Raw genomic sequence first — 22,928 nt, forward strand, 5'->3', positions numbered from 1 at the left:
TTCCATGGAGAGGTAGTCCACTGTGGGAACTGAGATCTTCTGGTGTATTGCAACACAGAGAGGTCTCTGAAGACCCAGCATGGATGAGAAACTACCTTCACTGGGATCCCTCTGTACTGGGAGAGCCTTCTTTCTCTCTCCCTCAGTATCCCACTCCCTGTCAGCGATGCAGCACTAGTCATCAGTGTGAGAACAGTTGCATCACAGCTCTCGCGGTTTCTTAGCCCCTGGCCCCTATGTTTCTTGGTCAATCTGTGGGAACCCTGACTTTGGACGGCAGCCTCTGTTCCCACCACCAGCTTGGTTAGAAAATAGCCTTGCAGTCATGCACCAGGCACCCAAACCAGGCCGGCTCTAACCCGCTTCTTCTCACGGGTTCGGGGGAGGAGAGGTCAGCGGCTGCAGAGGAGGCCCTAATGCGTTTCGTATGCAGGTACCACAGAGGCGACACGGGATACAGTGCTCATGAGAAATGAGAGGTTTTTAACGACTCTGTGCTCTTTCCAAAACACTCCCTCTCTCCATTTCTGCTTCTTTTTTTTTTCCTTCATCTTTCCCCGTCTGCCTCTCATTTGAATTTATAAATAGTGCTTTAATCTTACGATCTTAAGATAAAGTTCTGGGAAGGACAATGCTCCATTTTGTTACAAGAAATGAACATCAGATCTGCTGTGCATCCCAACAAATGATTTATTGACTAAGTATTCTTTCTTTTATTCTCTTGCCGTGACATTGACTGTCCTTCTCCTGGTTCTTTTTATATTTCATCCCCTTTAAAAAGCAATTTTCTACATTGTCCTGTAAACCAGTTTATCGTGCCTTTGACTACAATTAGATCCAGACAAGCAACCTCATCTAGGAAAAGTTCCCCCTCTTTCCTTGAGAGTTACAGTTTTCGGAAGAAGAACATTAAAGCAACGCAGAGAGAGAATGAAAAAGCAGCTCAGATCATGTATGCCCATGACAAAGACACAAGAAAGCAGATGAGAGCTCCTCTGTGCCCCACATGTGGACGGTTGTTTCTCTCAGAGTGTGTGAAGACAGCTGGAAAATTCCCCTGAGCCCAGTCTAATTGAAAGCTTATCATCTTTTCTTTGTGCTTCCTGAGCGGTAGGGGATCAGTGAGAAGCGGCTCAGAGAGCAGCTCTCTGATGAGACCTGGAGGAGATAGCAGGGAATGTTTAATACGCTGCTGATGTGTCGTACACTCGCACCGTGAAGTGCTGCTCAGGAGTGTTGTGAGCTCTGTCAGCTGGGGATTGTGTGTGTGAGCTTTTGTGCGTGTGTGGAAATGCTTTGAGTGTGCCGAGTTAATTGAATACAGTGTGTATCAAGGCTGTGTGTGCGACCTGAGGCTTTGTTGTCCTGCCAGAACTGCCCCCATAGAAGGCCTGATGCAGACACAGCCGCAGACAGAAACAAAGGATGGAGCTGAAAGAGAAGAAAGGATAAAAGAGACAAGGAATGAGGAAAAATACAGCCATGGAAATAAAGGCGTGATTAACTTTAGGAGAAAAAACAAAGCATGAAGAAGTGAAAGCTCTTTCATGGTACATCAGCAGGTGGCATTAGTTTAGAGTGAGGAATCGTGGGTATTAAATTTCAGGTTAACCACATGAGACATGTGAAACCAGACCACCCCACAAGGTAGCATCTCAAGTGTTTAATTTTGTTCTTGGCTTCAAATGAGCAAAACAGACTGCATTAGATCTGCATAAATTAACGACCACATATCTGGTAAAAGACGGCTGACATTCCTAAGTTGCCCTGTAGTGTTTTTAACAAGTGACAACTTGCAGACGTGCGCTAACATGGAGGCTGCCAGGGTGGTGTTGGATTCCTGAGCTGTGCTTTATTTACGCTCTGGGTACCACCGTGTTGACAGTTGAGGCCTTTTTAAAGCTATGAGAGGTGTGGGTATTTGCCAGCAAGAGTCTTGACGAATGGAAGAGAAGAAGATAATTGTTAAAGGCGGTAATTGAGAGACTACCAATAAACTGCTAGGGTTGTGGGATGGAGGCAGCGGCATGTAAGGCATTTTCTGTTAAGTAAACAGAAATCACTAAATCAGGATGTGACAGCATGAAATGTGGTCTAATGAGCATTTATGGTATTTTCAGTCCTGGCTCTGGCTCTGGCTCTCTGGTGAATAATACTCCCCACCTCAATGTTTAATGTTTTAAACCTCCCTGTGTGAAACTATAAAAACCTAACTTTCAGGTATTTAATTTCAAAATTAGAGAACTTTAATAGTTTAAAATTGTTTTGATAGTAAAGGGAATAATGGAGAAAAAAATGACCTGTAAGTGTTTAGTGGGTGGGATTTTTTTCGACTGAGGTACAGTGCATTTAGAAAGCATTTAGACCCCCCTCACTTTTTTTGCAAATTTTTTATGTTTCAACCCGGTATGACAGTCGAACAAGTGTTTTGCAAAAAAAGTGAGGCCTCCCCCTAGCCACTCTGCCTTAAAGCCCAGATCAGAGGAAGGCTGCAGTGATGGTTGCCCTTGGTTCTTACCTCCCTTACAAAGGCCCTTCTCCCCCAGTTGCTCAGTTTTGCTGGATGACCAGCTGTTGGAAGAGTCCTGATTGTGCCAAAATTCTTGAGTTTGAATGGAAGAAGTGTGGCACAACAACTCTGACTAAGCTTCAGGGGTCCTGTGTGGAGATGGGATGAAGTTCTGGAAGGACAACCATCACTACAGCCCTCCACTGATGTGTTGTTTACGGTGGAATGGATATCTCTGTATTTTCCTCAGTACAGCTTTCCCTCAACCCTGACGAGTCTCCCAGTCCCTGCTTCTGAAAAACACCCCCACAGCATGATGCTGCCACCACCATGCTTCACTGTTGGGATGTCATTGAGCAGGTGATGAGAGGTGCCTGGTTTCCTTCTCCTCCAATTGCTCAGTTTGGCCAGGCGACCAGCTCTTAGAAGAGTCCTGGTTGGGCCAAACTTTTTCTATCTGAAAATTATGGAGGCGTCTGTTCTCTTGGGCACTATGAGAGCAGCAGAAATGTTTTTGTTGCCTTGCCAAAATTGAATGACAAAATAAAATAATATTAAATAAACAAAGGTAAAAGTGAGACAAGTTTTTTTTTTAATTAAAATGATTAAAAACTACATTATGCGCAAACTTTACAAGCACTCAGTATGGAAGCATTAACAATATCATTACATACATAGATGAGATTCTTAAATTAACATATCAGTATCAGGTGTACATGCTTTGAGCAAAAGAAAAATAAAGGGAACAAGATGAATAAACATTTTGGTATACAAAGAGGAAAAACAGCATCTTGTAAAGGAAAAAAATAAGGAAAAATTGTGCTCTTGAATCCACAATACAATAAAATGGAACTTAATTGTACATTTTGGCTTCGTAGCTTTACATAAAGAATGATGTTACAGATCAGTCATGACAGGTTTCACGTACGATTCATTCCTCCTGTCATTAACATTCAGACAGTTATACAGGCAGTTGTGAAGATCTTTGGTTTTCTTTTGAAGGAACCACACAAATATAAGTACACATGTGGCTTCTCTAGCTGCATGATCTTTGCCTCTAATAAAGTAAGATCATTACCCTATAAAGGCTTCAGAGAAGAGAGAAGGGAAACATGCTTTACATCTAAAAGGGAAAGAGGAATGAGATGCTGATATGGATGGTTGAAAAGAGAGAAGGTGAGAAAACACCCTGCATTGTTATTTATACCTGAGCAGCAAATGCAAGCCTTTTTGGGGAAATATATTCACTTTCATACCCCTACTTCTATTTCGTGGAAGGCCTACTGTAACTGCCTTTGCCTTTGCATGGCTCATGCCCATTACAGGTGCATGAGTCACTGGCAGAGCGGCGGCTCCTGGCATTGATGATGAGTATATTAAAGCAGAAAAGACAGTATTAGGGCAGTAAACACTTCAAAGCACTCACTTATTACCCAGAACAAAGGAGCCTGTGCGAAGCAGGGTTTTTGTGTAACCGCCCTTGGTGTTGGTAAGCAGATACTGCTCTGACCCCACCTCCTCCTTCATCTTTAAACTCTTCCTCCTCCAGGGATGGAGGGCTCACTTGTGTAAGTGCAAAGGAAAGGCCCTCCAGACAGGGGGAATGTACGCACACAGCTGTACTGTGGGAATGCGTGCCTCATCATTTTAGATCGACTCTGACTAGATCAGATGATAATTGATGGGTTCTGAGATTGGTGTATGACTAACTATGAAATTATAAAATAGTTAAACCTTTCAGTTTGACATAATTGTGGTATATTTGATATTTAACATGGAAACTGTTGATGAAAAAAATGAAAAGAGGAAGAAAATGTTCTATCATAGTGCAAAAATTAAGCAAATGGCTTGTTTAGCGATGGAGAAAAAGTTTAAAAGGCTCTGGACACTCCATCTATTCAACAGATATTGTATGGCATGGTTCATAAGGAATAAAGGTTTTTAGTGCATCAAAGCTACATTGGAAGACAAAATAATTACATTAAAAGATCTTTTCATAATTTAGAAGCAATATATTACACAAAATCCAAATTTATACTTAACAACAAAATAGGTTATATATACTGTTAATGTATTTAAAAACGAAGGGTAGGAAGAAATGCTTAAGGATTGTTGTATGAATACATGTCCTTGCAATTTGGCTCAAATAAATATAAGTAAACTGTCATCCAGTTACAGAAGGACTTTTCTTTCAAAATGGGCTTAAATAAAAAAAGTAATAATGGCAAAACATGTTGGAATATTCCTGATAAAGGACCAAATGATCAATCCTTCGTGTTAGGCTTTTACATCCTCAAACCATCAGCCAGTTCTGTGAAAACTCAATAAACTAGGGACACAACAGTTTTAGACATACAGCACTGTTACTCAAACATCCACTGCCTGCCATAGCACCAAAGGCCTATGTGTCCATTTGGTTAATAAATAAGGTAAAGGGAATGGCATGATAAACTGCCCTGTTTTTCCCCACTGACACATGATCTTTCTCCCATTTCCCCCAGAAATGAAAGCTTATAAAAGGCACGATTGCCGCAGCAGTGCTTCCATGCTTTGGAAGGATGTTGTTGTCACTTGCGGCTCTCCAGTGGAAAGTCTGTCTGATAATTGTCTGTTGTGTTTTCCTCGTTCATTGGACTTCTCATCGATCAAACTTTGGTTATTGAGTGCTAGAAGAGCGCCTGAATTGTTACCATGGCTTTAGATCTATTTACAGCTTCAACTGAACATCTCAACTCTATGGCTTTTACAGTCAGTTAAGAGTAAATGTTGCACAGTGCAGGAGCTTACTCAATATTTACAAAATATGCAAAAGTCTTGGTTGAGTTGGTAAAAGTCTTTAAAGCGAGTGCCAGAGAAATAAAAGACAAACATGCAGCATTTTCTTTTTTTTTCTTTCAATGCTCATCTTTTTGTTCATCATCCTCATAACCTTCTCTCCCTCAATTCTCCTGCATCCTCTGATTTGTCTGTCAGTCAATAAGGCCTCCAAACGGACTCATCCAAACGACCCGAGGCGCTCATGGCAGTGGGGGAGTTGCTGTGGCTGCCGTCAGCCTCCACTCCCTCGCTTTGGGTGTTCAGGCCCGGGTTCATGAGGCTGTTGGTCCCTCCGGTGCCCCCAGCCCCTGAGCAGGACAGCAGTCGGGTAGGGGATCGCTCGCCTCCGGTGTTTCCCGGCGCCACCATGGAGAACTGGTAGGACCCTGAGCCTGTGCCATAATACAGGTAGGAGTTGGACTGGAAGTTCTGGCTTTGGTTGTTTGAGTAAGGGGGTGGCAGGTAGGTGTGGTATCTAGATGAGGCCGACATACTGAGGCCGCTGATGCCAGTGCTGGAGGTGTTGGCGGAGTAGGGAAAGGCCCCGGGGTAGTGCATACGGGGGTCTGAGAAGCGTGGGTCGGTCAGCGGTGAGAGAGAGGGAAAGGTGGTCCTCTGCTGGAAGAGATCTGTAGTCCCTGTTGGCAGACACAAGAATAAAGGTTAAAAAGAGACAATGGATAAATAATTCTGTTCTGAGATTTCTTATTTTCTATAAAAGGGTTCCAGGACAGGAAACTTCCCCAAAGCCACAATTCTGAGCTCAGATTTCCCTTGATATGCCTGTCCATGGAAATGTTTGCTCAAAGTAATGAACTGAGAGATTTTCTTGCTTATAACAGCCATCGAACACTGACACCACATCATCCCACAGCCCCATGCACAAGACTGAAGTTAGAGAGGCCCCTCGCCATCGCTTTCCTACCTCCCATCAAAAGGCAGCATACAGTATTCTGTCTTTCTCCAAGCAATGAAAAGAGGCATTGTCAGCGCCGAGGGTGCTTTGTATACACACTGATGGCTTGTTGTGCTATTTTGCAACTCATCATAAATCATACTTATGTGACAGACGCAGACGGTCGCAATCAGAGGCAGACGGAGAAGGAGAATGGAGGAAAATAAAGCATTCCTAATGTGAATCGCAGTCCAGGAGCTGTCAACGTTAACTGCTAAGTGTAATCTCACAGGTAACAGAGCAGTATGAACGCAGCTGTAAGGACTTCAGTTTCACTGCACACTTTCTAATTTAAGCAGCTGACAAAGGGGAAATAGATATATGCTGGAGGGTTTGACTTGGCAGCAAGCTGTCTGAGATCTGGGGCTTTGACTGTCACCAAGCTGGTCCTGTAAGTCAAACACCATATTGCCTCTAACACTTAACTGGGGAGTTTTATATCCAGAGCTCCTTATACAAGCCCATTCACAGTTCTGCAGACTTCTGAATGCTGCCTGCTGCCACCTACTGAAATATTTAGTTTGAGCCCTAGTACAGGCATAATTATGTTCTATAATGTGCGTTACTATATGTGTTAGACAACATATCAGTTCTCTGATCTCATCCAAATAAACGAAGTGTGGCTGTACTTACAAACCCCCTTTCTTTGTAATTTCTCAGTCCAGTTTTCAGGAAAGAGATTCATTTAGAAAATTAAACCCTTGCCAGTCAGGTTAAGCATGTCAAGTCTTTGCACTCGTGACACATATTTTGCAAGAGGGTAAGGTGGCCAGCAGCCAGAATGAAATAGCTGTAAACGCCCTTTACCAGGTTGTACAATGTCTGAGGAGAGTTCCTCATACCTGATGTAGGTATACAGTGTTTTGCACACCTGCTGCTTGTACACATGCACTTATACACACCTCAGTCTGGGGTTATTTGTTTGTCTGCATGTGGCTTTCAAGGGCGCAATGCACCCACATGACTGAAGTGTAAAATGTGGATTTGGATGGCAGAGAAAAGAGAGCTTGTATTTGTGAAATAGCAAGCGTTTGCACGCTACAGCCCTGAGGGGGGAGAATGCCAAACTTGCGTGCCACAGTCTAGTTCAAATGTCTTTTCCCTATGTCTGGAAAACTGGGTCCATTTTCAGCTACAAAAAAATCTCCTTGCTATTTCCCTGGCCCCTGCTAAACTATTTTTTCAACAACACATTTCTGCAGTTGAATTTCCTCTCATCTTTTTGGGATGAGGGAGTCTGAGGGTAGTAGGGGGGCTGTTTCTTTTTCCAGAGTCTACCAGGCACCAGAGTCGAGCTGCATATCTGATTTCACGCGAGGAAAATCCAAGCCCTCAGCTGCTGTTGATTCGGGTGAAGTGGAGTCGGCCCACTAATTCCTACCGGACTCCCAAAAAGCTCTCTCTCTCTTTCCCTCTCTTTCTGTCTGTCCCTTCCTCTCTCTCTGTCTGTGCTAAATTTAGGCGTCAGGGCGAGCTGGGGAGGGGATGTGTGTCGTGGGGACTTGAGGGCTCTGGCTGCGGCGGCCCACCCTGCACATGATCTCCATTTAATTTGAGTCGGTGGAAATGTGTCGTCTAAACTGCGGTGGGGATCGACTCCTGTGTTCTGTCAGGGGAAACTGCACTGGACACTTATCACAACACCTTAATGGGCTTGTGCAGCATCAAGCTCTTGGCTCTGAGCCCACAGGAGCCCACTGCCACCTTGAACCCTGTGCAGCACGGTAGCTCCCTCTGGAGGAGAGTGCTGAACAAACTGCTTGTAATTTAGAAGCAGAGCTTTGCAGTTTTTTTCTCTACAATTTAACCATGTTGCATACCTTACTGTATCCCCACCCTCCCCCACCCATTTTAAGTACAGGCTTCGCCGTTGTGGCTGTGGTAACTGTGGTGTATCTTTGGCAGAGAGGGTCTTCCTAACTGAGCCTTGTAGTAGCTGCCTGTAACCTCTGTGGCCCAAAACCACACATGATCTCCATTAGACTCATCTGAAATGTGTTGACTAAATTGCAGGGACAGGAGAGGGGATGGACCCCAGAGGGCGAGCTGGCAAAGCCTGCTGTCTGTGATGTTCCCAGTCTATGAAGCGGGTAGCTGGGAATCAGGGCTTTTATAGAGAACATAGTGTTCCAGCCGTCTCCTTTCTCCTCTAGCTTTGAAGCATAGCACCACACACTTATTTAATTCAGCAACACCAGGGTGGAGTCCTCCTCCTCCTCCTTTCTGCTCAGCTCAAGAAGTCCACTAGTCCACAGTCAAGCGTGTAACCCAGATATGACATGAGGTCTGCTTTATTTGCGTATGGGAGAAACTGATTTTGGTTGTTAACATAAGGGAAAGTTTGAGGCGGTCATGTCTGTGTGTGTAAGTGTGTACAGCCTCATTTGTGTGTATGCGCTTGTATCCACATGTGGTGGCTGGCGATGGGGAGATGCAAATCCAGGCGCTCACCTGTGAAATGTTTACTCAGGCTTGATGCAAACCGTGACTGCCAGTGCCCAGGGAATGGTGTCTCAGGCAAATAAGTGGAGGGAAGGAAAAGGGAGAGAGCAAACTTTCGGGCATTGTCCAGCTCTGTGAGGACATACAGTGAGATTATTTCCTAACCTCTATGTAGTTAACCTGATGAAACTACACTGATAATGTTACAGAGAGCTTGCCTTTGTTTTGCTGGTTTGGGTGGTCCGAAAACAGGAGGCCACCACGATAAAAAGTCGTTGATTGATGTTGACAAAGCAACACATAATGTGAGGGCAGATCTGCTGCCATGCAGGCAAAAGAATAGGAGACCCAAATGAACACAAATGATCTCCAGGTGTTTTCTGAGCAGCAAAGCAGCATGCCGAATGCAAATGATAATCACCCCTGTACTGTGGCATCATGGTCGACAACCCAAAAGCCTCATTCATGTTAGGTACATTACCAAGTGAGCACAGAGGACTTTGCATGTCCCCAGCTATTGACATGTCAGACAGAGTTTGTGATTACAAAAACCTGAGATTTTCCTAATGCATCAGCAAACTAGTTGCCATAATTGATATACTGATATGAATGATATGCTTTCCAAGTAAATTCTTTCTACAAGAAATATGATACTTCCTTTTAAAGGTCAATGATGTGGTGTGTGCTGTCCTAACTTGCGCACATTTGTATGGATAAAGGTAAGGAACAGTCATTGTGTAGTTTTCTGAATCTCTTACATCAGGGCTGTCCAAACTCTTTCCACTGAGGGCCGCATAAAAAATATAAGTATGGTGAGGCCTCTTTCATGTACCTCATCTTGAGGATTTGTCACTACCAGAAAAGACTTTAATGAACTGCCCTGTTAGGTGCGTTACATTGTTTTTATTTCATAAATTATATGCAGATCTACTGATACAGGGTACCAATACAACCTCTGTGACACCTAAAGCTGTTTTTTTCTGCTGATTATTGTGAGTTTTACTGCTAAATATTCAAGGTCACATATTTTACCCTTTTAAGGCAAGTTTATATTGGTCTCAGAGGTCCCAAAAAACATGCCTGTGAAGTTTGTTGCTGAAAAAAACACTCCAGTATTGGATTTGTGCATGTCTAAAAAACCCTCTGTTTCAGCACTTCTGTGTCTGTGGCTTTAAATGTTACTGAGCTGTCTGACTCCGCCCCTTACCACATCCCTCTCAGGAAATGGATGTGGCTTAACGGATGTGACTCTTCTTATCCTCCTGGCAGCAGAGAGGAGGATCAGGAGAGGGGGGTGGAACTTTCTTCCAAGCAGGGAGGGCCAACTGAACCTGGGGGCGGTGCTAACTCCCCACATGACATCATGAGGGGAAAATCTGATTTTTCTGATTCTTGGGGGGGATTGTGGACAGGTCAGGGGCCCATATTTTTGTTAGAAAAGCCTGAAAACGTGATTTTTACATAATACGTCCCTTTTAAAATAACAAATACACAGGGGCTGCATCACTCGCTCCCCTCTCTCTTTCTGTCCATTATGCTGTATTCCAGCAGCACGGCGTGATAACGGAACAGCCTGCGCTTGGTTGACAGTCCCTCACAAAGGGAAAACACTAAGATAGTTAGCATTCAAGCTAGAAGCAATAAATGATTGAACGAGGATTAAAATGGATAAAAAGATGTTCAATATTGGATTTACTAGGCATAAATAGCATCAATGGGATGGCACAATGGTATCGTATGTAGTATAAAGACACCCATGTCTGAAAGTGGTTAATCATTCCTGACTACCATTACATCATGAAGCCAAAAAAAACACTCCAAGCAACTCAGAGAAGCAGTATCAGATCTATGCATAAAAATGTGTATTTCCAACGCTGGTTTCAGAATCAGAAAAAACTCTAATCCCAGGTTTTGCAGAGTGCATGGAACACACACATATGATTTACACTAGATTGAATGTTTTGATTAAAAGTTTTGACTAAAAATTGAATCTGTCTTTATTGACTAAAACTTTACTAAAACAATTAAGGGCAGAAATGACTAAAATGTGACTTAAACGATCGAACATTTTATCTCTCAGACTAAGACTTGAAATTAAAAAAAGCTGTGAAAATTAACAGTGTTACACAACATTTGAATATTTCATAACTTCACTGTGAATCACTTCACGGTTTTCTAGTTCTGTGCTGAATCCCTGCACCAGCAGTAACATAAGCATGTAAATGCTGCTGTACTATAGGCAACTGCTGAATTGTTTGATAGAAAGTAAGATCACTAAACCAGATTTCTAGTCTTTCTGTTTTCTTGTGTGTGCCTCATCATGTATGAGTGGATGACTCAGCATGTCTGCTGCGGTGTGGTGGTTCCTCCGTCAGGAACAAATACGAGAATGAGGGGGCTGTAAGGCAGCAGCAAAGATCCAAACGGCAGGAAAGAAAGAGTTAGTGGGAGGAATGGAAGGAGGAGAGGCAGCAGGGTGGTGTTAAAGGAATGTTCTGGGATGTAGAAGAACCCTACGGGCAACATGAAACAGACTCCAAAACTGTCACAGGGATGGCACACCCTGAGCTCTTTGCTTATTACTCGTTTCGCATCTTAAGTATGTTTCAATTTGAAAGGCTGCCAGTGTGTCTAATTAAAAGAAATTTGTTTGTGAATCTTCTGTTTGTTCTCAGATGTGCAAAGATAAACCATGCCGAAAGGTGGGATCTGCCTTTGGCATTCATGAACTATGCCTAATTATACAGTGCTTAACAAATTTATAAGACCACCCTAACCCTAACCAAAGTAAGGTTTATGCCACAGCTGACCTAAATTAACAGCATTGGTAACTACCAAAATTATTTTTTTTATGTTTCTGCAATGGTTAATACACCAATATGTAGAAGCTCTTTAACTGAAATATTTTTAATGCTAAAATAGAATTATTATTGTTCTCCATGAGTTTTCAAATTTACTGATTTACAAAAAAACTGAAAAAATAGTAAAGCACATTAATATTTCTTGATTAATTTGTCAAATTATAGTTATTTACTTGCATTCCTGAACAGAAAAATGAGTTTTAGTGGTTGAATGTTATGCTTGATTAATTTCTGACTTCTTAGAGAAGCCCAGTGAGCCGGCTCAAATTTGGGTGAATTCAGTTTGAAATTCCTCATTCCTGTTCAAAATGGTAAAACGTGGAGAGCTCACTGAAAATGAAAGAGTCCGCATTAAAGCACTTCATGATGCTGGATGGTCTTTGAGACAAATATGACAGGTGGTCTAATAAATTTGTTAAGCACTGTACATGTTTCTAGTTTAATTAACGATGTATGTAAGTCTTGTGTGTCTGATTCTCTTACATCTGCTGGTTTTTCATACATAAGGCCATTGCATACAGTGTGTGTTATGATTACCTATTGGCATGTAATGAAAACATTTTCTGATTTATACAATAATTCATGTTGAACTTTTGGCTACTCTGCATGAACTTAAAGCGCAAGAGTTAAAGAAAGCCATTCCATAGTTAAAGGGTGAAGAAGACCACAATGCACTGTCTCACCTGGCCATGGTCTCAGGTCCTCCTCCACCTTGCATGTCTTCAGAGCTGGGGTGTCCATTTGCTCCTGCCAGAGGGCTAGGGTTGCACACAATATAAGCAGAAAGTTAGTACTAGAATGTCCTTTTAAGAACACTGCAACATTCAATTCTTCTATCTAGTAGTCAGTAAAGGATGATGGTATATAAAAGCTGTATGGGGGTATGTGAGGCAGTGATTGACTATCACAGAAATCAAATGCATGACAGACTTGTCCAAGCTGTCTTAACATCTTTCAGTTTTGAGAAATCTTCCTGTGACAGGTTGCTGACTGAGCAGTGAAAATGGGGAGGAGGAGGGGTGGTTTTCTCACCACAGTGAGACCAGGATTGGAAAAACACGCTTGATGGGTGCAAGGGAGATATTTTTGGGTCTTTCAGGCTAGACACCGGAGGGGCAGCAGGGACCTGTGAAGTACAGGACACTTGCAAGCCTGTCCAGCCAAGCTGTCAGGAAGCGAAGGAGGGTCGAGGACCTACTGGCCCAACGCGTGGGACCCTGCTTCACACTCATCAGCCACACTGTAGGAGGGCTGACACAAACGGGGGCTGTTTGCTCTGGGTCTGAGATGATGCAGTCGTTACAAGACATCTTGCACGGACACAGGCAGTCCCAGCAAACAGAAGTCAAGTAAACATTCTGCACAGAGGCTTTTGTTTGAGTACAGAAAAACTGTATTTAAAAAAAAAAAAATTATTAGAATATTATATAACCACTTGTTATTTCTCATGGCGCTCTGTCTTTAACAACAGCAGCAGTCAGCCATGTGGGATCACTATCACTGAGCTCCTTTCTGTTTAGATACCGCAATATAGTAAACTCTGAACCTCCTGCCGTGGCAATTAGGACCAAGACTGATGCCAAAAGCAGAAAAGGAGGTGGGCTGGGTGGTTCACCTATAGCCGCAGAGGACCCAGCATGTCTAAGATCTGTGCTTCCCCTGGAGCTCCTAGACTTCCTCTGCAAAGGCCCAAATCAGCACTCAGTTACCAAGAGGTCCTGCACTATGCCTCACAATGGCAAATTCTTACACATAAATGGCCTTATTCAGACAGGCTTCCAAGCAGCTGGTGCGATCCGCTCAAGAAAATAAACATTTCCTTTAAATATTTTGATTGGCCTGCAGACAACGTCAATACCAGAGGCACAGATTACCCCTGTTAATAAGGGGAACAGCCCCCTGGGCGGAGCTGAAGAGTGGGGAAAGCAGGGGCAGAAACAAGAAGACGCGGCGACAGCGTTACTCGTAAGAGCTTTGGGGTGGTGCCAGTGCAGTTTTGGGGAGGACACAAATAAACATATGCACTGCTTTTGAAGTGCATGTGTAGATGAAAGGGGTAGCTGAAAAGATGTTTGAGCCAAAATGGCACCCATCCTCGTGACTCCGGATCCAGCAACGCCTCTGAGACATGTAATGCGCCTGCCGTAATGAAGCATGTCATTGAGACACAGTGAATGCCAGTCCTTGTGCTGGCTTCCTGTTTCGCTTAGGCCTTAGGCGTCGCAACAGGAGAGAATGTGAGAGAGCAAGCAAGAGAGAAAGAAAGACGCCAGCGAGGGAAGGAGAGGGAAAGAGTGTTAAAGAGGGGAGGAACATGGCCTTGGCTCAGCTATGTAGGACATTTGATATGTCTTTTGAGCCCTCACTTATAACATGAGCAAAAACAAACACATGGCCTGAAAATCCTATGTTCTCTTTGAGAGCTCGTCATCCTCGCACTCCGCCCTTTCCCCACATTCAATAGAGACTGTTCATAGCACACATGTAGTTTCTATAATTGCTGAAATGTAAAACTGCGCCCGGCTCTGATGTGCAATTAAAACTTACACAAACTGTTGAGTCTGGTGAAAAGCAACTTGCTCTAACATCTTTTTTTTCCCTTTCCTTTTTCTGCTCTGTACGTGGCTTCAAAAGATTCTTTTTTGTGGAAAGACAAAAACATTTTCAGTTTGAATTATTCAACTCAGGGTCACAAGCAAAGTGTAACCACAAGTGAAGCTTTCAGGCACCATAACAAATAAACTCTGTGGCGGCCATTGACATATTATGTAAATAGTGTAGAGAAGAAGTAAAACAGAGTGTCCAAAGACCTGGTTCAGATTCCTGCTCGTTTTACTTGTACGGGCCTCAGAGGGCCAGCTTCCTGCTTGGGTTTGGCAGAATCAGCGTGAAACCCAACTAGCGTGACGGTTATACTCAGAGGTCCCCACACCACAGTAACCTGACGGTGCTAATTTCCTGTCTCACTCTTGCTTCTAATTGGCTGATCATGTCATTCTTGATGTGTGAATTAGTATGCAGCGGCAGGAGCTCTGCGCCGCCTTATACCTGGGGGGCCGGCCAGCTTGTTTATGTGGAGTAAACAGTGTGGTCACTGTGGATGAGGTGGGAGGGGCACCACTACATTAAATTGGTCCTCCATCAAACAAGACTTTCTGGAGGAAAGTCCAGTCCAGAGGCCACAGCCTAAACACTCTGAGGAACAGGGCCAAAGCACACCTGTAGCAGATGTGTGCCAGTTCAGGCGGAAGCCTGGGGTACCAACATTAGGGAAAATGTGATGAATTAATTGATTCACATTTTTAATCGAATTAGCCACATTAATTTTGAGTGTATTTAAAAAATTAAGTATGCAATATGTTATTTCTGCAATTATTTTTTTTCAGACAGCCACTCACATTTAACCTTTAGGGGTTGTTTTAATATTAGACACACTCAAGCTTCTAAGTTCTAAAAATGTGCTAATAAATATTAAGCATTAATATTTATTCTACTTTTATTGAGCTATTTTTTCCACTTACAAATGACCTGATTATTTATATCAAGTATTCATTGATTTTTTAGGATTTTAACCCTTTGAATGCCAGTTTTTTTGTCATGATGGCACCATGTTTTCCAATGAAAAACCCCAGAAGAATGAATTCTTTTTAATATTCTACATGCAAAGTTATTTTTTTGTGTTGAATTATTGAAGCCTGGGATTGGAGGTGGGAGAAAAAAATGTATTCTTAGATGCATCGTGATGTAGAGGAGGAAGATTCTCAATTGATTTATAAATGTCCAATAATCAGTAATCGAAAAATAATTTGAATATTTGATACTGTGAAATAGCAGGAACAGAAGGGTGGAATGAGGGATGCATGAATAATCGATTAAGAATCGAATCGTAGCCCTATGAATCATAATCAAATTGAATCGTGAGGTGCCAAAAGATTTTCACCTCTACCTGGGATATGTCAGTGATAAGCAGCAACATCGATTTTTTTCATTATTATTTTTTATTCAGTGTCAGACACTGACTCTAACTGCTAAATGTTAAAAATGCACTTTTCATACAGTAGCTTTAAAAATATACATGAATATTTTTTTCTACTTTCATTGAGCTATTTTTTAGTCTACAACTGACCTGACTAATGATATCAAATATTCATTCATTTTATAAGATTTTAACCCTTTGAATACCAGTTTTTGTCATGATGGCACCATGTTTTTAGATGAAAAACAAAACAGAAAATGAATTACTTTTAATATTCTTCATGCAAAGTATTCTTGTGTTACATTTTTACAGGCTGGGATATGTCAATGATTAGCACATTGATTTTTATTGCATTTTCATTTTTTGCATGTTTAGCATGCTTTTTTCCATATGTCAAATATGATCAAAATGCAGCATCTGGTGTAGTATAGTAAAAATGATCAATTCATTGCAAAAGCCCAGATTGACACCCAGATATGATGCATGCACTTTAATGAAAGTGAGATCAAAAATTGCATTTTGGATGGGTTTCGGTTTTTGCACTTAACAGCTTGAGTGTAACTCTTGATGTTATCGGTGTGTATTACACTTACTGTTGGAGCTGAACTGGAAATAACAAGATTTAAAAAATAATCTTGCCAAAATTCCTGCCACATACATGAACACAGCCAAAATGATCAGAAAATAAGGAATGAAAATGCGTACAATGTGCACAACCTCCCCTAAGGGTTCAAAACTCTTGCATGCACATGCACACTTTTGGGCCCTCATCAAAGCGTTGAGCACTTGACTTGATGGCGGAACGTTATGCTACCATCTGATGTTCATCTTCAGAGAGGAACACACAGGTGTTGGAGCAAATAACATGTTAAATGATACCACCTCTAAAGTGCCTTGACTTTTTGGGGATGATTAAGTTGCTCCTGTATTTTCTTTTTTTAAATGTTTAAACACGTTTAAGTTAAAAGAGCTGCTTACGCCTGTCTGTCAGAGGGTGTCCCAAAGGCTTGTTTAGTTTTGTCTACATGCAAAATTTAATACAGGTAGAACTTGAATCGGCTTTCTATGGGGAAATAAAAAGTTCAGTCACCTGTCTGCTTCTCCACCAATGTTCAATCTTAAAGTATTGATTATTTTTTGTATCAGATAAGAGAATAAAGCTGCCGCCCACAGATACATATAGTATACACATGTAACTTGCTTGAGGTTTTGAAAACCAGAATAACAATTTAGTACTTGATTGTTTGAGTGTCATATTTGCTTGACTGTACTAGTTAAACTATGCATTTTCAACCACACACACACATTGACACAAACTCCCTCCGCCCTCGCCGAGAATCATTCCACATGTCTAGCAGGCTTACCTGTGGCCACAGAAGAACAAAAACAAGCAGTGAATGCAGCGTCTGCCAGCATACAGGAATCCTGTCACTGCATGCACTGTAATGAGCTCTTAATTACCCTGTCTGTCTGGGCCACTAACGGAGAACTTGCAACACTAGCACTGAATAGTGTGTATGTGTCTGCGTGTGATTTTCAGTGCGCCTATGGTGCAATCATCTGCGCATGTTTGTGAATTAAGAATCCAAAGGAACCTAAAGCAGATGTCTGGAGACACATCCTGTTGACAAGAAAACTGAGACAGTATTTCATTGCTCAGACAACAAAATGAAGCAAGGAGGCTTTAGGAGGAGATGACACTGTAGTTTCTTGTTTAGTCGTCATCAAGAGGGGAAATGCAAGGTTACAGTCATGGATAATGGAAAACATCTTTTGTAACAGCTAGACGGGAATCCATTTAATTATAACGTGCTGATGGGCTATCCATCACCCGATAATTCTCAAACAAACAGGCCCTGGGATTTAAAGTATCTACAAAATACAACAGTGTCTGGCATGGCTGCCAAAGCAGAGCGAGTGTGCTGTTGATATGTAAACAGCTCCCTGTGTCTCTGAATGGGATTTATTACAACAAGTCTATTTTTGTTTGAGCTTTCCTTGTAAATCTGTAGCATTGCTGTCTTTGTGTGATCCTACACATACGGGAGTGCTGCGATTGATGTCGGCCGCCACAAACATTTCCAGTCTGTTGCTCAGACGGTGCAACAAATAGACGAGGTGGGAGGGAGAAAGGCCCTCTGCTCTGTTATTTAATTATTTTACCACTCTTGCCCTGCGGTGTGCCGTCATGATGGTAATACCACAGATTAAGGTGTGTGGTTTTTACAGCCCTTCCCCTCATCTGTCTCCCTCACACACGCTCCTTATAGATGGCCTCCAGACACTGGCGGCTGCAGCTGAAGCTCCAGGCCTTCGCCGTCTCTGACAGTTCCAACTGATGTTAATGTGTTGTGTCTGCTCACAGTGTATGCACTGTACATGTGTGTGTGTGTTGCAACATCACAGCCCTTTGAAGCCTGACAAGTCTCTGACATCCTAATTCCTGCTCTAATCCTGTGCAAGTCAGACGAGAGTGGAGTAAAGAGCTTCTCTTCTGTCGTCTGGACCAAGTCTGTACATCTCTCTGTGCTTCCCTCTGTTTTCAAGTCAGCCCCAGAAACTTCAAGCAGAAACATAGCTACAGGTGATTTTTTTTTAAATTTACAAACCACCTGTAACACTAAAATACAAAGTCCCTGCAGCTCCTTTAACGTCTTAATAGGTCTCAAATTTTACTTTTTAAATTTAAGGCCATAAAAAGTCTTAAAATCTAATTTTTACTTGTTAGAGGTCTTAAATTTTAGAATGCACTTTGACTAAGACATGCCTTTATCCAATTTTCATTTTCTGTCTACATTTATTTGACTTGTATGCATATATGCTTGCAGCGTATGTTATGATATATATCACTATTATATTGATAGGAAAAAGGCATTAAATTTGAGTTTTTGTAACCCCAAAATGTATCGTATCAACTGACATTTCATTAACAGTGCATTAGAGAACTCAGTTCTGTCTGGTGTTCTGAAAATCTCACACACCTCTCATTTTTGACCATTTGTTACACAAAAAAAGTGTTAATTTTTCTTAAAAAGTCTTAATTTTGTTTTTTAAAGGTGTGTAACCCTGAAGATAAGTCTCCAAAACAGTGTTACTCAACCCTGCTCAACCAAAAAGCCAGCGTGTCGAAAAAATACTTTTGCAAGAACCACAATCGAAGGCTTGGGATGTGCTCCAGTAATTACCAAAAATATTTAGCACTCAGAGTATGCAGAGAGCTTGGTTTTGCCTTTTATTTTCATTATTTTTCTTTATATATAGTCAAGGTAACTATTTAGGTTTAAAGCTAGTTTAAAGTCCCTGTAAAGTGATAAAAAAAAGTCTTTATTTTAAGTTTATTGTATGACAGGCCACTGTGTTTTGAACCAAACGACCAAAATTTCAATCATGAAAAACATTTTCTAAGTTTATTAAATTAAGCTTCTAAGTCAGGAAAAATGAGCCAGTCAAATCTGCTATAAGATGGTGGGGGTGTGTCGGTGGAAGGAACTGAAGCCGCGCCCACTCACGAGAAATACAATCCTCTCAATGCATTATCCTCTGTTCATTTTATTCTGCTTATTTGTTTAATACCAGCTACTCTATATATCATACTAATTTATTTAAAGATATTAGTTTAATATGGTTAAAGATAAAGTTAGAAAATAATGAAATTCAGAGATAATTAGGGAAAAAAAAAGAAAATCTTACATTTTCTTACCAGTTATCTTTACTGAATTCCAGTAGTTGATGACTGAAAACTTTAAAATTATCATGAATTAATACAATAAAAATGTGAAACATTTTATTATCAGTGAAAATTCATATTTTTTAAAAGTCTGTTCCTACTAGGGCTGTCAAAATATTCAAATTTTTAATGCTGATTAATTTCAGAATTTCTGCTGTAATCACATTTAATCACTCCCTTTTAATCGCATTTTAAGATTCCAAAATTATGCATATTAAACAGTTTGAATTTTTCTACTGTCATGGACTAAAGGTAATTGACCTCCTGTTTGGATGCAGACCTGCTTTCAATGGTAGACTCAAGATTATGATATAAACATCACTGAAGAAAAAGAAATTTGTTAAGGATTTAAAAGGCTATAGGGAGACGGTTAAAAGGGAAATATTTAATAACAAAAGGTGCAGATGACTTTGGACTTGTCCACTGAGCTGTCTGAGTTTTTCAAAATAAAACGAGACCTTAAGGAGCAGCAGTTATTTGACATCACTGTGGCTGCAGGGAGATGCTGATGTGTCTTAACCAAAGTGTGTTAAAGGGAAAATAAAGCATGCAATTAAAGGCATTAAAAAATATAATGCACTAATTGTGGAACTTGATTAATCACAATTAACTCCATTAATCTAGCCTGGTTGCTATAAAGAGCTGCTTGTTGAGACCTCAGCCTGCACAAATATCCACTTCACTTTACTGAAGTAAAACAAAATTCAAGTTTGGAACATGTTTTTCTTTTTTCTTAAGAATCAGTCATATTTATCTTGCAGTTTCTCTCTTACACACATCTGATAGATGTAGAGAGACAAAAACTAAAGGTTAATTCAATTTGGTGACACTGTGTATGTGTGGGGAACAAATTGATCGATGTGACTTGCAATGGGTCATTTCTGAGGCCAAAAGTTCTGTTTTTTATGGTTTTCTGGAGAGATTATTTTTAAGAGCCACATGTGGCTCAAGAGCCATGCGTTGGGTATTACTGCTCTACAACACTGGAGAATTACAGTCATAGTGACTGTATTGTGTTGCAGCTCCACAGTGTTTATCATCATTCTGTGAAGTTTTAGAAATGGCTGACTTGTTCTTTCCATGGTACAAGCTGTGCAAGTGAAAATCAATATTAACAGTAAGTATAACATAGGAAAACAGGGTAGAAGACCCTCTGTTCTCCACAGTCAGCTGTTAGATAGGCCCAAACTGGTGACTCAGTGCTGGCTAAGCCAAGCACAAGGCCAAACACAGGAGCATGGCTGTGATACACACTGATAAAGGTCCACCTACTCACTGCTCAGAACTCTAAACAAGCCCTCCTGTACCCAGTGACATGCTGATACAAAGGTAATGAGATTCATTAGCTCGCATGAGAACTAGCGAGTGGGTGGGAGAAGAGGAAACACAAGTGTTGTGTAGATGTGTGTGTTTGTGTATTCTGTCTTCCAGACATGGCATCCTGTTAAAGAGGCTCTGACATGACTGAGAGTGAAGACTCATCCTCACTCTAGCCATCACCCACGCAGCTGTCCACAGCACACACACACACACACACACACACACACCCACACACACAAATGCACACCTCAGTCTGCCCCCACCCTGCACCCTCCACCCCACATTCAACCTGTCTGAGAGTGACGTGATTGCCAGGGTAACAGGCTGCTGTTACATTCCTAAGCTTGTAGTGTGCAGAGTGGGGAGGCCAACTTCAGCATCCAAGCCAAGCTCGGTTGGCAGTACCCACTATGCCACCTGGCCAACCCTGCACACTGTGGGGGCACCAAGTCAGAGACAAATCAGACATGAGCTACCCATCCGACTGCCAACACAGAAAAGCTCTCTGATTAGTGGAGCAGAATTGGAAAGTGCCCCTAGCTCTGGAAATCCACATGAGGAGCTCTTGACTTATTTTTGTACTTGATGAAGGGCGTGTTGATGCGTAGCAGATTTGTGCTAGATATCCCTTCAACTCTGGTCGGTGGGACTGGATATGTTTGTTTTATTCAAGGTTTTATTGCATAAAAGAAGCTGAAGCTGACTGTGTTGTGTTTTGCTATAGGGGGTGTTGTTTGCCTGTGGTTCGAGGTGTCAGGGGCCCTCACCTTGAGTTGTGCTGAGGTGGGTTTGGTGAATGGGGCGGGGAGGGTTGTTTACAGGGCCTATTCGCATGCTCCGCTGGTAGCGCTCGATCTCTGACAGCCTGTCGGAGAACTGCATCTTCTGGGGGTCTTCTATCTTCACTCTGTGTCCTGAAACAGTAACACAAGGAGAGAAATTAAGGACCAGCACAATCAAATACAAAAATATTACATAATAATAGCATGAGTCCTACTGGGAAATTCTTCCTTTTCTAAAGTTATCAATTGAGTACAGCTGCCGTAGTTTCAGTTTTAACTCTCACCAGAGTAAAATATCCTCCTCAGTATCATCTATTGTAATGCACAACCACTGTGTTAGAGTGAAACTACTCCAGGGGGAAGAGGCATGCTTTCCCCATGTTTCCAGCTACCAAATACAAAAATATTATTTGAATGTTAGCAGACCTTGACATACATTGGCTAGACACTAAGTGTTACCCAAGCTGCACCTGCTGTCGCGTCATGTGCAGATAACGACAGTGTAAGTGAATGCTTGAGGAATGCTGTTTTCCTAGAAGCTAAGGTCTAAGAAATAATAAACTGTGATTTATTACATCTAGCATTTCCATGAACTGACAAGGTGATCTTAATCTTAACATCTTGCTTAAATAAATAGAAATACATCTACTGCCCCTCTCACAAACACCCACAGACGAGCATTCAGCTTTTACTGACACAGCACTTAGTCAGACGGAAACACCCAGACAAGACCGTCAGACCATATAGTCATCAGTTTTAAACATAACAGATAAAAACGAGTGAAATGAGTATCGTTGGTGCCCGTGTTTGTCTGAGTGAGCAAGGAGTGAAAAAGAACTTGGAGTAAGTGAATGTTATCTGCTTCATCTCTTTTATCCAGACTAAGCAAGACACTTAGCGCCCTCATCACTTTGATGTCCCGTTCAGGGAGATGATTAGAAAAACCTCTGATCATGCCTTTTATGCAGACATGTACTCAGACATGTATAAATACACATGTTCTCTCAAACACACATACATGCACATACATGTGAACACACCTTAAATGTCAGATGTGAGCCCGGATGCCTCTAATGGGAGGAAGAGATTTTAATGTAACTATCAATGCACCAAAACTGTGTGTGAACCGGCATATATACATTCTGTGGTTTTCTCCCTGGCATCTCTACAGAGTAGCCTAATGTGAAGTAATGGCTGGATTTGAATATTTTATCACTATATAAAGGGGGCAAGGCAGACGGACCAATATGGATTTTGCCCGTCCCTTCTCTCCACTGACCCATGGGCAATATATCTTCCCTCAGAGGCTGACCCATGGGTAAAGTTTCCTCTCGTTTACCGCTCTGTCCATTTGTTGGTGCCCACCACCTCCCCTCCATCCTCCCTTTGCGAACTATATAGAAATATATCACACAAAATGGCCCCTCCACACATGTATAGAGATGCTCAAAGGGTACACAGGCACCCACTAGTGAACAGTGACAGAGCGCATGCAAGCCCTGAAATTCAGACACTAAAAATAAGTGCGGTTAAAGTGCA

The 22,928-nt window shown here is 41.8% G+C and overlaps 1 protein-coding gene across 1 annotated transcript in view; it reads right to left on the reverse strand.

Moving 5' to 3' along the window:
- Positions 1-3,093: 3,093 nt before the first annotated feature.
- Positions 3,094-22,928, reverse strand: part of runx3 (RUNX family transcription factor 3) — a 37,349-nt gene continuing 17,514 nt past the window's right edge. The window contains exons 4-6 of the mRNA XM_041812841.1: positions 21,375-21,521; positions 12,268-12,342; positions 3,094-5,964 (exon numbers count right to left, since the gene is read on the reverse strand). Coding sequence (XP_041668775.1) covers positions 5,483-5,964; positions 12,268-12,342; positions 21,375-21,521 — 704 coding nt within the window. The 3' untranslated portion in view covers positions 3,094-5,482. The remainder of the gene's footprint in view (positions 5,965-12,267; positions 12,343-21,374; positions 21,522-22,928) is intronic.

Source organism: Cheilinus undulatus, linkage group 18 (genome assembly GCF_018320785.1).
Source record: "Cheilinus undulatus linkage group 18, ASM1832078v1, whole genome shotgun sequence".
NCBI classification, from domain to species: Eukaryota; Metazoa; Chordata; class Actinopteri; order Labriformes; family Labridae; genus Cheilinus; species Cheilinus undulatus.